The sequence below is a fragment of the Poecile atricapillus genome, chromosome 1 (genome assembly GCF_030490865.1).
Source record: "Poecile atricapillus isolate bPoeAtr1 chromosome 1, bPoeAtr1.hap1, whole genome shotgun sequence".
NCBI lineage: Eukaryota > Metazoa > Chordata > Aves > Passeriformes > Paridae > Poecile > Poecile atricapillus.
Window position 1 is genome coordinate 104046691 of NC_081249.1, and position 17308 is coordinate 104063998.

At 48.1% G+C, this 17308-nt stretch overlaps 1 protein-coding gene across 1 annotated transcript in view; it reads left to right on the forward strand.

The window, feature by feature from the left end:
- CLPB (ClpB family mitochondrial disaggregase) overlaps window positions 1–17308 on the forward strand; it is a 74352-nt gene extending 57044 nt beyond the window's left edge. The window contains exons 8-16 of the mRNA XM_058851520.1: window positions 2590–2667; window positions 5011–5066; window positions 8215–8259; window positions 10123–10284; window positions 11919–12075; window positions 14971–15044; window positions 15531–15650; window positions 16087–16191; window positions 16947–17308. Coding sequence (XP_058707503.1) covers window positions 2590–2667; window positions 5011–5066; window positions 8215–8259; window positions 10123–10284; window positions 11919–12075; window positions 14971–15044; window positions 15531–15650; window positions 16087–16191; window positions 16947–17198 — 1049 coding nt within the window. The 3' untranslated portion in view covers window positions 17199–17308. The remainder of the gene's footprint in view (window positions 1–2589; window positions 2668–5010; window positions 5067–8214; window positions 8260–10122; window positions 10285–11918; window positions 12076–14970; window positions 15045–15530; window positions 15651–16086; window positions 16192–16946) is intronic.

Consider the following 17308-nt stretch of genomic DNA (forward strand, 5'->3'; position numbering starts at 1 on the left):
GAGTCAGGATTCATTGGCATGGCCAGGAGGACAGGTAATGCATCTGCCTGTGTCTGGGCACAGAATGGCAAGTTCTTGCACCACTGAGGTCCAGCTCCCACTAAATGCACAATCCCAGCACTCAGTCCCATTTCTGAACGAGTTGGAACTGATGATCCCTTCCAACCCACATCCTTCTACAATTACATGATTCTGCATGCCTTGGATTTAAGGTTAAATTGGGGATTTTTCTGATACTCGGACAGCGATGCAGTCATTTATCTTCGTCCTAAGCTACCACTGCCTTTTGGGAAGCCCTTCTGGCTTTTCCTGAAGACTTTACAGGGATTAGGAATTCAGTTCCACTCTCTTCCTAAGTGGCTGCAGTGGTTAATCACCCTCGTTATTAAAACTGTTCTGCTTTATTTGTAGTTTGATCCTGTTGCTTCAGCCCCTGGAGCACCTTCATTTTCTCTGTAGCTGAGCAAGTTCAGTGCCTTCTTGGGGAGATCCTTAATGACTCTGGTCAGGTCACTCCTCATACCCCTCATCATTAACCTCAGCTCATTGATTTGTTCTTGCAGTAAGGCTTTGCTCTTGTTTTCCTAATCCTCACTGGATCTGCTGGCTCCCATGCTATCTGGGTCTCCTGGAATACAAGCATGGACTCTGAGGAGCTCAGCTTCATACAGGTCTTGCAGCTCCAAATTGCCGTGAGACCCCTCCATGCATCTATACACTCCAGCTGCTGGAATATCTCACTTGAACTACTGCTGTTTAACATCTTCCCAGTGTGTGCCTGCTGGCACAGGCAGCCTTTCTGTGTCAAGCTGTAGGCTGTGACATTCCATCTATTTTTATATGCAAAATAGAAATATTGTTTAAATATTTTTATATACAAATCTTTTTCAGTGCAAAATGGCACTATATATTTCCCATGTCAGTTTGCTCTCCCCTGCAGGAAGAACTCTTAGCATGCCATGCCTAGGATGCCTTTTCTTAGGTGTTTTCTGTTTACTATACCCCATCAAGAAAAGGGTTTTATGGACTGGACTTTGACATTGAATTTAAGAATTCTGCAATTTTAAAAGCCACTGTCTTGGTCTCCTCACAGCTCAGGGAAGAAAACAAACCCACAGCTCCCCACAGAGCCAGCCAGTGCCTTGTTCAAGGAAGACACAGGACTGAGGTGCAAGGACAGAGGCTGAGACCCAGGGTAGTGGCCAGAAGGAGATGAGGGTGACAAAAGAGAAGGGTCACAAAGAGAAGTGGATTTATTTTTTTCTTGGCTTTATTCCTGCTTTTGCTGTGGACACCACTGAAAGGCAGCAGAGGCCAAGCTTTGCCATGCCTGTGTGCAGCAGCATTCCAAGAGCTTTAAGTCACAGCTCTCCCAGCATTTTCCTGCTGCTCATCCCACCTCCAGTGCTGCTATTTTCCCCTGCTAACTTCAAATTCCTGTCAGCTACAATTTTTGGACATCTTGCCATTTTTATCCACTGCTGCCTAATGTGCCACATTTTGGGGTTGGCAGGATCTGAGAGTGCTGTGCACCAGTCATGAGATCTTGCTGGGTCTGAGGGGTCCTGAGTCTGTACAGTGCATGTTCACTCTTACAAGAAACCTTACAAGATTTCATAGGGAAAGATTAACTCTGTGTAAGAGCTGTAATACAGGCTGGATTGAAATACTGTGGCTAAAGCAGAAAGTCTGGGATGTCAGATAATCTCTCACATTGAACTAGAAGCTGGTCTGATCCAGGGGAATCACTTCTGTGTTCCGGAGACCAGATCCAGCCAGCAGAAGATGAGATTTGATCTTTTGACCTCAAAAGCAGTTCCTCCTCCTAAAAATAAGCCCAGTGCAGTGATGTTACTGGTTTGGTGAGCACACTCACAGAGGCTGAGGCTGCTCTGGGGGGCTGAAGAGCACCTTGGGAAGCTGTGGGCACCTATGGGGGTAGGAGCCATCACCCACTCTGCACAGCAGATCCATGTCTGTCCTGAGAAAGGGCTGTGTTGGTCTGACTGGAGTTTGGGAGGCAATCAGGACTCTTGCCTTTTGTAAAATTTTCCACTGGTATTCCACCCAGGATGCACCTGGATGCTGCTGTCTAGAGAGGCACTGAGATAATCACCACTCTTCTCCCAATCTTTGCACCAATTCAGAGTGTTTGTGACCTTCAGCCACCTCCCTCTTCCCATTCCATGCCAGAAATAACCTATAAGCCTCTTCAAAACTGCTGTTTTTTCCTCACAGAAAGGTTGCACTTGGGAGCTGGCGAGGCAGAGTGCCTCTCCATCCCTCTGTCCATCCATCCATCCTTGTCCCCCCCTGTCTGCCGTCTCCCTGGCAACGCTGAGTGCACATCCTGGAAAACTTTATCCGAAATCTGCTCTGGGCAGCTTTCCAAATCCATGCTAACCTTATTAGGTGTCTCTGGGGCCTTGACTGGCTAATCAAATTAGAGAGCACTAATGGCAGGGAGGACTGGGAGTGGGTAGAGAGCAGTAAAACATAGCGTATACTTAGTGATAATTACACTTGCTTTGTGGCATTGATTTATATGCTTCCCCCCCTCTTTTTTGTTTTCATTGTCTTCAAATGCAGCAATTCGAAGGAAGGAAAATGGCTGGTATGATGAGGAGCACCCACTGGTGTTTCTTTTCTTGGGATCATCTGGAATAGGTAACATTTGGGTTGTGGTGACGGAGGGGGACAGAGAGCCCTGAGGAGAGGGGGTGGAAGCTGCTGCAGGGCTGCAGGGTCTGAACAAAATACCAGCTAAACACACTGTCATCTATCAGTGAGTCACCCGTCATCCAGCAGGGTGACCACAGCTGGACACCAGCACACACAGCCACATCCAGCCTCATGCTGAGTTATTCCAGAGGACACCCCCGCTCCAAGTCTCAAAAAGGGACAGTTTGCAGAGTAAAAGTATTACTTTAACCATTTTCAAGTGAAAACCCCTCTATTCCAGTGGGAATGGTGGGATAATAGTGGAAATTTGCTGCCTGCAAACTGAATCTCTGCTTGTCTGTTCCTGTGGGCACAGATTGCTTTGGAATGACAGGATTTTATTGACACCGATAAGATTTGTCCTCCAGCCCAATCAAATGCCACATGACAGCTGATCAGTTCATGAAATAGTCCAAATGACTTTTAGTTGTGGAAAAAAACCCAACAAAACAGCTTCAAAGTAACTGATCTGTGACATTTGGAACAACCTCAGGGCTTCTCCTGCCTCCACTGCCTCCCAGAGGGCTCAAGAATGTGCTGATTTCCAGTGCTGGAAGGGTTAAAGGGGCACAGGTGAGACCATGCTCCTGCCACAGAACAGTGCCAGGCCAAGCATTAACTCCAAATAAGTTGCTATAAAGCTGTATAAAACCAGGATAAAATATTTTTGATACTTCATTGCCCTGCTACAGCAGACCTGAAGACTCAGGGATGTAAATTGTTGGCTCTTCCAATCCCATGGCCTTTAATGGGGGGTTTCCTTTTCCTTTTCCTTTTCCTTTTCCTTTTCCTTTTCCTTTTCCTTTTCCTTTTCCTTTTCCTTTTCCTTTTCCTTTTCCTTTTCCTTTTCCTTTTCCTTTTCCTTTTCCTTTTCCTTTTCCTTTTCCTTTTCCTTTTCCTTTTCCTTTTCCCTTTCCTTTTCCTTTTCCTTCTCCTTCTCCTTCTCCTTCTCCTTCTCCTTCTCCTTCTCCTTCTCCTTCCCCTTCCCCTTCCCCTTCCCCTTCCCCTTTTCCCTCTCCCTCTCCCCCTCCCTCTCCCTCTCCCTCTCCTCTCCTCGAATCTCCTCGAGTCTCCTCTCCTCGAGTCTCCTGTCCTCCCCTCCCCTCCCCTTCCCTTCCCGCACCTTCCTTTCCCTTCCCTTCTTTTTTCTTTTTTATAAGAAACGTAGATTCTTGCATCCTTACACTTTAGGAGCCCTGATCCAGCATCGTGTAAAGTCAGCAAAGCTCAAACTGAAATCAAATGCAAAATTTTGACAGAGATTTCTCAGGTGGAGCAGAGCACATCCCATGAATTCCCATATTTGTAGCTCTTTTTTTGGTGATTTGCTGATCTGACCCACCAGATCTGTTGTCCCTGAAATACAGCTGTGGACAGACGTACAATACTCCAGTAAGAATGTACTTTTTAACCTAATTTGCTTTTAAAACATGTGTTTTTTTTCTTTAGAACAGTTAATTCTGTCCCTGCTCATTGATTTTTCAGTGTGCAAGTAAATCCCACAGGGATCCATGTGCAGTGCACTGCTGACAGGTTTGCGAGGGACAAGTGTGAACCCTCAGAGCATCCATCCTCTGGAAAAGTGACAGGCTTCACCTCAACTGGTCACCCCAGGAGCCAGAATCAGCCCAATCCTTCCCCTGACCAACCTGACAAAGCTGGCAGTGTCATGCTGGGGGGTAGCAGCAGGGAAGAGAAGTTTTCTGGCACCCACATTTTAGTAAAACTGCCTCTGTAATGGAAGTTTTTCCCCAGATGGATGGGCTGGGAATGGCCTGTCATGAGCTGGTGCACGTATTCACCCTCATCAGGATGGATTTGCTCCATTACTGATTGGTTTTAATCCCAGATTTTTTTGACCATCATCTTATATAAAGCAAAGAAAAAATGCCCCATTTCCTTGAAATTCCTTATTTGGAGATTAAAAGGCATTGCACAAGGAACTTGGAATATCGAGGGTAAATACAGCAAAAATCTGATCCATCCAATATAGCACAACTCTGATCTATCCACATCTTTTTGTGGAAAAAATCAAGAGCTTTGTTCCCATCATGTGAGAATCAATTAAAGCTGAAGGAGCCAATGCAGAGATGCCGCTATTCCAATGCATCTGTTCACCCTGCCCAGGCTGGGAACCCCAGTGAGTGTGATCCTGGAGATAAAGCAGCAGTACCCACTTCCCAAGGAAAATACATGTATTGGTTGCAGGAAGTTAGCAGAGCTGATGAACAGGCGGAAGATGGACAGACCTGGTTTAATGCAAGTTTTTTCTTTCCCTCTCCGGAACAGGTAAAACAGAGCTGGCCAAGCAAACAGCCAAGTACATCCATAAGGACATCAAAAAGGTAATAGCTCATCCCAGCATTCTGCTGGCAGTACAGGGGTGCAGGGAGGGTCATTGCATGGCTGTGCTGCCCTGAGACAGGGACCTGTGAAGGTCATGGAGTCACAGAAAGGCCTGGGTTGGAAGGGCGTTTTAAGCTCATCCAGTTCCACCCCTCCTGTCAAATGCAGGGGTACCTTTCACTAGATCAGGTTGCTCCAAGCCACATCCAACCTAGCCTTGAACACTTGCAGGGATGGGACAGACACAGCTTCTCTAGGCAGTGTGTGCCAGGGCCTCACTGCCCTCACAGCAATATTTTTTTCAATCTTTCTCTGCCCTCTGTCAGTAGGAAGCTGTTCCCCCTTCTCCTGTCTCTCCATACTCTTCTCTTGAGCCCCTTAGGCACTGGAAGGATCTCTAAGATCTTCTGGGAGCTATCGCTTCTCCAGGCTGAATATCCCCAATTCTCCCAGCCTCTCTCTAGAGCAGAGGGGCTCCAGCTCTTGGAGCATCTTCCTGGCCTCCTCTGGACTCACTTCAACAACTCCACATCTCTTTGATATTGGACCTCAGACCTGGGGACAGCTCCGCAGGTGGGGTCTTCCCTGAGCAGAGCAGAGGGGCAAAATCCCCACTTCACCCTGCTGCCCACACTGTGGGATCAGCCCAGGACACTGTTTATACTCCTGTCTATGTCACCAGAATATTTGAATTGTAAAAATTTAAATGGATGTAACATTTGTGCTCGCTGTTGAATTTTGCTCATTTTGACATCCTGTGTTGTGAACATATTTTTTTGCCTCTATTACTATTATCACTGTAAATAGCTAGAAGGATAAAATTCCAGAAATCTGTTTTCCATGTCCCCAGCTCCACCACTTGTTACATCCTGCCAGTATGGACTGTGGCAATGCAACATTGATTTCCTGCTCAGTTTTAAGTGCTGGTATCCAGAAGCAGTTTGAATTATTTAGTTTGTTACCCAGTGGTCAGATTTTAGAGAAGATGGCTTGGAATTATTTCATGGAGTGGTGGTTTTGCAAGACACTTCAGTGCTGTCTGTGGTTTCTTTTCTATTCTATTCTATTCTATTCTATTCTATTCTATTCTATTCTATTCTATTCTATTCTATTCTATTCTATTCTATTCTATTCTATTCTATTCTATTCTATTCTATTCTATTCTATTCTATTCTATTCTATTCTCTCCTCTCCTCTCCTCTCCTCTCCTCTCCTCTCCTCTCCTCTCCTCTCCTCTCCTCTCCTCTCCTCTCCTCTCCTCTCCTCTCCTCTCCTCTCCTCTCCTCTCCTCTCCTCTCCTCTCCTCTCCTCTCCTCTCCTCTCCTCTCCTCTCCTCTCCTCTCCTCTCCCATTCCATTCCATTCCATTCATTTCTAATCTGTTCTGTTCTTTCTATTCTGTTTTATTCCAATCTATTCTATTCCATGGTGTCTATTCTATTCCATTTCAATTATTTCAATCCATTCAATTGCAATCTATTCTGCTCTGTTCTATTCCATTCCAAAATTCTATTCAATTTCAGTCAAATCCATTCCATTCCATACCCATCTTCCATTCCATTCCATTCCATTCCAATCCGTTACATTACATTTTCTTCCGTGCTGACCTGTAAGAGGTACTTAGCTCTGTCCCACAAGGAGCCAGGGAAAAGAAGGAAAGACAAGCAGAGCTATGTGTAGATGAATCCTTCTTTCCCACATCCTCCAGCAGTGAATGGACACACAATGCAGTGATATGTGTAGAAAGAAGACCAAACTGGAACCAATGCTATAAAAACAGCTATTCTGGTTTCTTTTCCTCGTGCCCCTATAAATGCTTTCCAGAAGCCATAAATCCTGGATCTCATGCACCTTCATCCCTAATCCCGCACGTGGAACTGCTCCATGGCCAGACATCCAATGGGGAAATCAGTTAAACCCTGAGTGTTGTGTTAATTTGATAGCGGCAGGAATCTGGGATTTTCTAGTAATGAACCAGCTCAGCCATTGGTTCCCTAATGAGGGATGAGAGGGGGTCATACCTCCCACAGGCTCTGATGAGGGGCAGCAATTCACAGGAACTAATGGATTAAGAAGGGAAAACCTGGAACTGTCCCCCTTTCATCTGAAAGAGTTAACTTCTTCCACTTTGCTTTGTCTTGGGCAGTTTGTAGATACTTGAATAACTTTCATGGAAATTATTGCCTGGGGATATTTTGCCCAGAGAACCTGTGGCTGTCACATCCCTGAAAGTGTTCAAAACCAGGTTGAATGGGGCTTGGAGCAACTTGGTCTTGTAGAAGGTGTCCCTGCCCGTGGCAGGGGGGTTGGAATGGGATAGTCCTCAAGGTCCCTTCCAACCCAAACCATTCTCTGATTCCATTATTTTCCCAGGTAACAAATGACAGGACTAGAGGAAAATTCCTCAAATTGCAGCAAGGGAGGTTCAGGTTGGATATTAGGGATTTTTTTTTCTGTTCAGCTCTGGAAAAGGCTGTCCAGGGCAGTGGTGGAGTCCCCATCCTGAAGAGATTTAACACATGTGGATGTGGCACTTGGGGAAATGGGTTAGTGGTGGGCTTGGCAGTGCTGAGGGAGCTCTGTTGTCTCAGAGGGCTTTTCCAACCCAAAGGGTTCAGTGATTCTGTTCTCTGATTCTGGAATCCCCATGTGATGGTGTCCATGTGTGTGCCATGTACATATGTCCAGGATGATGCTGACAAGTTCAGGTGTGGCTTCTTCTTGCTCAGCTGGATGAGAGGATCATTGTAGGTCCTTTCCAACTGAAATATTCCTTTTCCTTCCCCTTCCCTTTCTTTCCCTTCTTTTCCTTTCCCATCTAGGATGTGGATTACAGCTCCATGATCACAGCATTCAGGACCTGCAGTGAATCATCAGCTTTTCATATGCAAAAGGGAAACTTGGGTGGAAGCTATAAATTCTCTAACACTGTTCTCTGTTTCAGGTGATCACTACAAGCCTAGTTCACCTCAGCTTTATGATTTTTGCTAGATTTTTGTGGAGGAGTGTTGCATTCTTCTTTTGATTGATTTTTAAAAAGCTGAACCACAAAAATATCAATTTTATTTAGAAAATTTCAGTGCTGTCAGTACTGCTCCAGCTCTGGCAGTGAGCAGATTGATCAAATCTCATCCTAAGTCTCTTGCAGGGTTTCATCAGACTGGACATGTCGGAGTTCCAGGAGAGGCACGAGGTCAGTAAATGGGCTCTGAAGGGAGCAACTTCAAATATGATCCAGAAAAAATGGGAATTTTGGTGTGTCAGGGTGGGAGCACAGCAGAACAACAGAAGTTGCTCCAAGTTGTGCATTAAATTGCCAGAAAGCAACTTTAATTGAGTGTCATGGTTCAGTAAATTGTTACTCCCCAATTTAGTCCTTCTACTGAGACACTCCAAACCAGGAGCCACTCATTCACTCCCCACCTCCCCTAATCCCTCCCCACAGCAATGGGCTGGAGAGGAGAACTGGAGGCTCAAAAGGTAAAGGCTTTCTGGAAACAGAAATGAGACAAGAAAACAAACAAGCAATGATATTGATATCAAAAGTATGTAAAAAAGGGAGAGACTGATTCACATGCAAAATGCTCACCGGCACAACCCAGCCACAGCCAGGATCCCCCAGTCACACCCTCCAGCTCAGAACCAGCTACTTCATGTTACTCCACATCCTTCTGCGACTCTTATTTGACCAGAAGGAACCCATTCTCCCCAGAAAAGACTCCTTTCCCTCTGCTCCCAGCAATTACATAAGATAGAATATCCTCTAAGTCCAAGCCTTGCTTCTCCTAGCTACTGCAAAAATTAACCCTGTTCCTGGCTGGAACCAAGGCATTGAGGCAAATTAGGAACAGAGACCAAGGAGCAAGGAAAACTTTAACAATATGTGTCCAGTGCTGTGAGTTCCCTTGGGGTGGGGTCAGCCCTTGGGGAGAGAGCAGCTGAGAAGAGATGGTGGAATCCGGAGTATCATCCTGTGCATGAAAATCCGCAGGCACAGCTTACCCCAAAGCCCTTATCCCCAAAACTTCACTAAGTCCAGTGTGGGATCATTGCCTCAGCCACAATCCAGCAGAATACAGGACAGTGGTGCCAAGTCCAGCCCTCCCATCACAACTTCTGCCCAGCTCTTGTGCCACGGGAGGTCCAAGGTGCCAAGTTTTCTGCGATCCTTGCCAAGGTCATCCCTGGAGCTGAGGGAGTCCTAAATCCCTTTGGAGGGCTCTGTCTCCCCAGAAAGCAGCAAGGTCCTAGCAATGAGAGTGGTAGAACACTGGGACAGGTTGCTCAGTGAAGCTGTGGCTGCCACATCCTTGGAAGTGTTCAAGGCCAGATTGAATGGGGCTTGAAGCAACCTGGTGCAGTGGAATGTGTCCCTGTGTATGGCAGCAGGGCTGGCACTACATTGTTCCTTCCAACCCAAACCATTCCATGATTCTGTGATAACAGACTGACTTTGGATGACACTCAGATACGGGTAGATGTAAGATGCACCAAGCTATGTGTCAAAAATTGTCATTTTGCCAAAACTTTCCAGTTGGCAGAAATACTATTCTTTATAACCTTCTAAATTTCTAAACATTTTTTAAAAATCACCATGTCAAGAAGTGATGACATAGGAAAAGTGTTTTACTTGAGGCCTCTTCCCACAAAGCCTACTTGTGGCTTTGATTCTGCACCAGAACCACCTGCCACTCCTAATCCTTTGAATCCTTGCTCTTAAAAAGGCTAAAAGAGATGAAAACAGGTCTTGGTCATCTGGGACAGGTTACTCAGACCCTGCACAGCAAAGCAGAGCTGGTGCCTTCCTACATGCCCGTGCCTGTTCCTTGGATTCTGCTGGTTTGCTCTCTGGGCAGGGAATTGCTAAATCCTTATTTTGCTTAGTTATTGCTTATTAAGCAGATTTTGGGATACCTGGGGTGCGATAGGTGTCACGAAGAACATAGAACTTGTTTTGTCAGCAGCAAAGAGTGGTGGCAGCCTGACGAGCTACCAGAAGGGCTTCATTCCCACTGTCCATGGATCACCAAACACCTTTCCTGTTCCTTCCTCCCAGGTCGCGAAATTCATCGGCTCACCACCAGGCTATGTGGGCCATGAAGAGGGTGGACAGCTCACCAAAAAGCTGAGGCAGTGCCCAAATGCTGTGGTACTGTTTGACGAGGTGGACAAAGCCCACCCTGATGTGCTCACCATCATGCTGCAGCTGTTTGATGAGGTAAATCCACATCTTAGGTTAGAGTCAATACAAGGGACATGCAGGAGGTGATGGTAAGGGGTGGGAGGGATGACAGATGGAGAAGTTTATGTTGGGAGGGACCTTAAAAGCTCATCTAGTCCACCCCTTCTGCCATGGGCAGGGACACCTTCCACTAGACCAGGTTGCTCCAAACCCCATCCAACCTGGCCTTGAACACTTCCAGGGATGGGGCAGCCACAGCTCCTCTGGGCAACCTGTGCCAGGGCCTCACCACCCTCAGAGGGAAGAATTTCTTTCCAATATCCCATCTAATCCTGCCCTCTTGCAGTGTGAAGCCATTCCCCCTTCTCCTGTCACTCTAGGCCCTTGTCCAAAGTCATTCTCCTGCACTCTGGTTGATTTTGAAGGTCCCAGTCTGTCCTCAGAGGCCACCAAACTTCAGGGCAACATGCTGGAAGGTTTTGAAGGTTTTTTTTGTTTCTCTTGTAAGGATTAATAGCACCATTTTTCTTGCATAGATCATCACAGTAGCAGTTCAATGTGAAATCAATTCCTGTACCAGGCACTTGACAGGGCAATAACCCAAATGTTAATCTCAAGCGCCCAACAAGGATTTGTGTCATTGTGCTGGATCTCTGCTGTTGGAGATGGATTGAGGAAAGAAACAGCCTGGGGAGATGCTGGTTTTTTCCTTATTTCCCTCTCTTTTTTATATTATTAATCAAGAGCACTGGTGCTTTGGAAAGGTTCCTGGATTGGTTTGGGAGGCTGAGGGTTGATGCCACTGCAGCAGTGGTGGTGCTGGGCAGCCCTGGTTTGCCAGGTGATCAATCCCACAAGAATGAGGAGCTCTGCTACTCAGGTCACTCTGTTACAGCCATAACATGGCTATTTGTGGGCTCTGCCCAGCCCAAACCACAGCCACAGGCAGGTCAGGGTCAGGGTTAGGGTTAGCACTAGTGTTGACCTGAGCCTGGGGCTTGTGTCAGACCTAAAACCATCACAGTGAGGTAGGCAGAGGGTCAAAGGCTGGGGAGCTCTGTATGGGCAGGCAAACAGTCATGGACTCGTTGAGGTTGAAAAACCTCTCTGAGACCGTCAAGTCTAACCCTTCCTTCAGCACTGCCAAGCCCATCACTAAGCCTAAATGCCACATGCCCACAGCTTTTAAATCCCTCTAGGGATTGGGACTCCCACACTGCCCTGGGTAGACTCTGCCAAGGCTGAACAACACTTTCAGGGAGGAAATAGTTCCTGATATCCAACCTATACCTTCCCTGGTGCCTGAGGCCTGTCCTTTGTTACCTTGAGGAAGCCAAGACCCCTGTCCCAGATCCAGCCTCCTCCAGTCAGGGAGCTGTAGAGAGTGAGAAGTGCCTCCTCTCTCCCTCTCCCTCTCCCCAACCCTCCTCCTGGTAAGGCATCTCCCAGCGCTTCCCTCAATTCTGTCCTGCATGGGGCAGGCTGGAACCATGTACAGGAGGAGTTCCTGCCATTCATGAAGAGACAAGGACTTCTCCAAACTCATCCTTGCTTTCTTCCACCTTCAAAATTACATCCACTCCGGGGAAAAAGGGGACCCATGTTCTTTTTCCTGGCTGTGTCCTCCAGCACCTGCTGACACGGCTGGTGTCATCTTGCTGTTGTTGCAGGGCAGGCTGACAGATGGGAAGGGGAAGACCATTGACTGCAAGGATGCCATCTTCATCATGACCTCCAACGTGGCCAGTGAGGAGATTGCACAGCATGCACTGCAGCTCCGGCAGGAGGCCATGGAGATGAGCAAGAAAAGGATCGCAGAAAACTTAGGTACTGGAGTTTTAATCTTCAAATCCCTAAAGAACCTCCCTCCTTCCTAACACAACTTTGACACCAGCTCAGCTATCCCTCGGTAGGGGGGCACACCCAGACTCTTCAGTCCCCTCTGTACTGGTCCTAACAAGTCCACATGACTTGGGAATGCTCCTCTGCCAGGAAGTCATGAAATCCCAGAAAGGTTTGGGTTGGAAGGGACTTTAAAGACCATCCCATTCCAACCCCCTGCCACGGGCCAGGACACCTCCCAATAGACCAGGTTGCTCCAAGCCCCATCCAACCTGGCCTGAAACACTTCCAGGCAAGTAAGTACAGAAAGAGAAAGGCTGGAAGGTTGGACAGGGCTTTAAAGAGGCAGTCTCTCTCTGGAGGATGCAATGTCAAATAACGAGGATTTCAGAGGAAGTGGATTGAAACTGGCTGGTCTTTAAGGTCCCTCTCAACCCAAACTCTTACATTATTCCATTATTCTCTTTATCAACTCACCCTTCTCTTTCTCTTGGTGTGTTTTCAAATGCTTCCTGCAAAAGGCTGTGGCTGGTTCAGGTGCTCATATGAAAAAGGAAAAGTTTTGTTTCCTCTCAGTCCTTTGCAAAGGGACTGAGCTTAGTGAATTTTACTTCCCTGTGGAATGGGAGCCCTGGCCTCACCTATCAGGTTCCTGGAGAAAAAATTCCCAAAATGTGAATTAGGTAATAAAAGGGGAATGAGGAGAGCAAAGTCTTTGAGATTGAAAACGAACAACTTGATGTGCAACCTTCAGTGCCTTTGCTGGTGACTCTGAGGATATACAGAGGAATGGTGATGCTAGCACCAGGGACTGTCCCTTTTAGGCAGTGTTTGTCCTGTGGAGCAGAGGGAAAGCCTGTTTGCATCAGGTGCTGCTGTGCCTGTGGATAACCAGGAAGCCATGGACAGTGACTACATCCCTTTTCTCATCAGTCTTAAAAAACTTCCTTTGGGGTTTTTAAGATCCTTTTATGATCTTAATTGTCTGGATGCCACATCTTTCTCAAGATATCCAACAGTCTTTGCCATCTCAGATACACCATATTCCTGCATCAGCTCCACAGGAGCAGGAAAAAACATTGGATTTTGGCATCAAATCTATTTTCTAGCTTCTTTCTTCCTGTCTCTTCATTTTACTTTGGAGAAGTGGTTGTCAACACTGGCTTAATTCAGAATCCTTAAACTTCAATCAGGCTGGATAAAGGACGAAACACATCTTCAACTGAACTTTCCAGAATAACATTTGAAAATGCCAAATGTTTCTTGTTTCTCTGCTCAATGAGGAGAGCATTGAATTTTAATTTCTGGGACAGTACAGCTGCAGCAGGAGAGGAGCTGGGGAGGGCATTTGGGCACAACAGTTGTCCTCAATTTGGTTTCAAGGAGCTCCTGCCCATTTCCTGAGCTCTCAGTGTGGAGATGCCATGGCAGAAGGTCACTGAAGTGCCTGGCAGGCAGATAAATGGGAAGATAAAGGGAAGGAAGAGCTTCCCCAGTGGGGTCTGCATCTACCAGTGGCGGCAGCAGATACTACACCTGAGAAGTGGGAATGCTGGTAGCAGTGCCAGCTCCTCTGCCTCTCTGCCTTTCCAGCTCTCCTCTGCCAAAACACTGGGACTTACTGGCATCCCTGCCTGAGAGAGAGGGGTTGGAACTAAATCAGGTGATTCCAGAGCACCCTGCACCACTTTGGGCATTAGGGGGAAACCTCCCTCACTCCCTACAGCTGCCTGGACAGAGAATGTAGCCAAGTGGGCATCACTCTCTTCTTCCAGGTAACAAGTGACAGGACAAGAGGAAACAGCCTCAATTTATCCCAGGAGAGGTTTAGGTTGGATATTGCGAAAATTTATTCCCCAAAAGTGTTGTCCAGGTCTGGCACAGACTGCTCTGAGCAGGGGTGGAGTTCCCATCCCTGGAGGGACTGGAGTGGTGGATGTGGAACCTGGGGACACAGTTTAGTGATGGGCTGAGCAGTGCTGGGAGAACACTTGGACTTAATGGTCTCAGAGGGCTTTTCCAACCTAGACTACCTCTCCAGTAGAGCCTGAGAACCCCTCCTGCCACTGCTGGTGAGGGACAGCAATCCTCATCAAGGCTGCAAAGCTGGGGCAGGGTCCCAGCACCCAGTGTGGGTCTGTGTCCTGTGTCCTGCCCTGTGTGCCAGGATCCAATCCAGAGCACAGGAATCTGTCTTGCTGTGAGAACCCTGCTGTCAAACAGCGCATGGAGGCGAATGAGTGTGGAATGGATGAAGCTGTGGGAAGAGCTGGGATGATGAAGACAAAGAAGACGACACTGGGAGAAAGAGGGGTGATGCTGCAGCCAAGCATCCAGAGTGGCTGGGAGCCAGGATTTGAGAGCAGACAGACCCTGGCTCCATCTGCAGTCAGCGGAGGGAAGTAGATTGCAGCCTGAGCAGTGCTGCAGGCACCCTGAACATGAGTTTGATGTTTGCTGGAGAGACTGTAGGCTCTTCCAGTGTTCACAGCCCCAGAGGGCCAGTGTGCTCTCTGTGACAGGTCATCAGCTGCTGTGGAGCCCAGCTGGGCACTTCAGCTTCCCAAAACCTCTGGGAGAAGCTCCTGTAGGCACAGAGCAGGGAGCAAAGGCAGAGCCAGGGCTCTTTGGCTGTTCAGGGGAGCCACATCAGCACAGGACGTTCCCCTGGAGCACCACAGGACCCAGAACTGCTGTCCACAGTGCCAAGTGCAGGGACATCAAGCTGCCAAAGCAAACTGCTGGCACATGTGGAGGTCCCAGGTCTGTCCTGCAGTAACCCCCAGACCCTTCCTTGCCCTCAGCTCCAGCTCATTCAGACAGAAGTGATGCCACTGTCCCACTATCCCTACTGATACCCCCCATCCACCTCTCTTCCAGAGGATGTCCAGATGGCTGACAAGATCACCATTTCCAAGCAGTTCAAGGAGAAGGTTATTCGCCCCATCTTGAAGGTATGGATGGTGTTTTCATGGTTCATGTTTCAGGTGTCCTGAGCTTTGGTCCCATACAAAAAGAAGCACTCCTTCTCTGTGTTTCTCTCCTAGCTATGAGAGAAAGGATGTTACCCCACTAAAAATGTTGGAGAGGTCAGAGCCCAGCAGAAATAAATCATTGCTTCTTTATTCTTGGAGTGGGGCCACAATATGTGGTGGGAAGGGGACCCAGGACAGAAGTGCTGCAGTGTGATTTGGGGGTTCTTTGCTCTCCCAAGGTCAGGAAAACCTGTCTGCAGTGACTTCCCCGTGCCCTTCAGTTTCTTTAAGATGTTTCTGAAGCACCTCAGGATGCTGTCCAGCTCCATGGTATGGAGCTTGGATGGCTCCTGGGAGCTATGGGAGGTGGGATGATCCCTGGGGAGCTCCTGCAGTGCCTCTCACTGCTGTTCCCATCAGGGTCATCATCCCTCTCCCTGCTGACCTCCTCCCTTGTTCCTGCAGGCTCACTTCAGACGGGATGAATTCTTGGGGAGGATCAATGAAATTGTCTATTTTCTCCCTTTTTGCCACTCGGAGCTCATCCAGCTGGTCAACAAGGAGCTCAATTTTTGGGCCAAAAAGGTAAAAAATAAATCAATGGCTTTAGAGGGACTTCTCAGAGTAACTCCAGAAGAAATCCCTGCTGGAGCATCTGTCCCGGGGTAAAGATACACAATGATGTATATCTTTACCATCATCATACAAGCTGTTGAACTTGGGGTGCTGGGGGCAGCTCTGGGAGCAGCAGAGATGGTTCCTCTTGGACTGGAACAGGGAGGAGCTCCAGGCTGCCTTCAGAGATGTCATTTGTCTAATTGGTCTTTGCACATCTGAGCTCTCTGGGGGCTAAATGGGATTTTGGGGTCCCTTTGTTGTAGAATCACTGGCTTAGTGGAGCTCAGCCCTTCTCAGCATCCCAGTGCAGCATCCTCACTGCTCAAGGAGAAGGGTGCCAGGGCCAGGCTTGCTGGGGAGCATCCCTAATTTTTCTTCCTTTTCCTCCCCTCTCCCCTGGCAGGCCAAGGCAAGGCACAACATCACACTGCTGTGGGACAGGGAGGTCATGGACGTGCTGGCTGATGGCTACAACCTTCACTATGGTGCCCGCTCCATCAAACACGAGGTGAAGGCAGGAGGGAAGTTGGGGTAAAGTTCATGTTGTCACCTCCAGTCCCACTGCCCAGGGACAGCCAGAATTGGAAGGGCATCAAAAGAGAGATGGAGTCACTGGAGCAAATCCAGAGGATGTCATGGAGATGCTCTGAGGGCTGTAGCCCCTCTGCTCTAAAGACTGGCTGGGAGAGCTGGAGGTGTTCAAACTGAACAAGAGAAGGCTCCATGGATATTTTAGAGCCCCTTCTAGTGCCTAAAAGGGCTCCAAGACAGCTGGAGAGGGACTTCAGACAAGGGCCTGGAGTAGTAAATTAAGGGGAAGTGGCTGCAAGAGGGCAGGGTTAGATTGGGCAGAAATTCTCTCTGAGGATGGTGAGGGTCTGACAGAGATTGCCCAGAGAAGTTATGGCAGCCCCATCCCTGAAGTGTTGGAGGCCAGGTTGGACATGGCTTGAAGCAACCTGGTCTAGTGGAAGGTGTCCCTGCCCATGGCAGTGGGGTACGAAATGTTAACAAATTTTTAAGAAGTCCTTTTCAACCCAAGCCATTCCATGATTTCCTGACTCTGTGAGTCTGACTGTCCTCATCTCTGGGGAGATGTCCATGGTCTGGGGGAAGAAGTGGCGCACCCACACTCCAGAGGCAGGAAATAAGTAGGATGAAGAAAAGGTTGATTTTGCACAAGCTGAGGGTGGGAAGGAACTGGCCATCTCTATGGGAGGCTTTCCACAGGGTTTTCCTGTCAGGATCTGGTCTGTCCTTCAGGTGGAGCGGCGTGTGGTGAACCAGCTGGCAGCTGCCTACGAGCAGGACCTGCTGCCACGGGGCTGCACCCTCAGGATCATCGTGGAGGATTTTGACAAGCAGCTGCTGAAAACCACAAAGGAGTCTTCCTCCAGCACAGAAAAATCCAAGGGGCCGACCCTGCGGCTGGAGATTGTAGAGAAGGACAGCAAGGCCCGAAAACTGGAGATCCAGGCACCGCTGAACCCTGAAAACATCACTTACTTCTTGTAGGCAGCACAGGGTGCTCACAGTAACAATAAAATACCCCAAGAGTTGGAGCGAGCGTTGGTGTCAGAAAGGGCAGAGCCACAGTCCTGCCACCACAAGGACATGGGCATGGA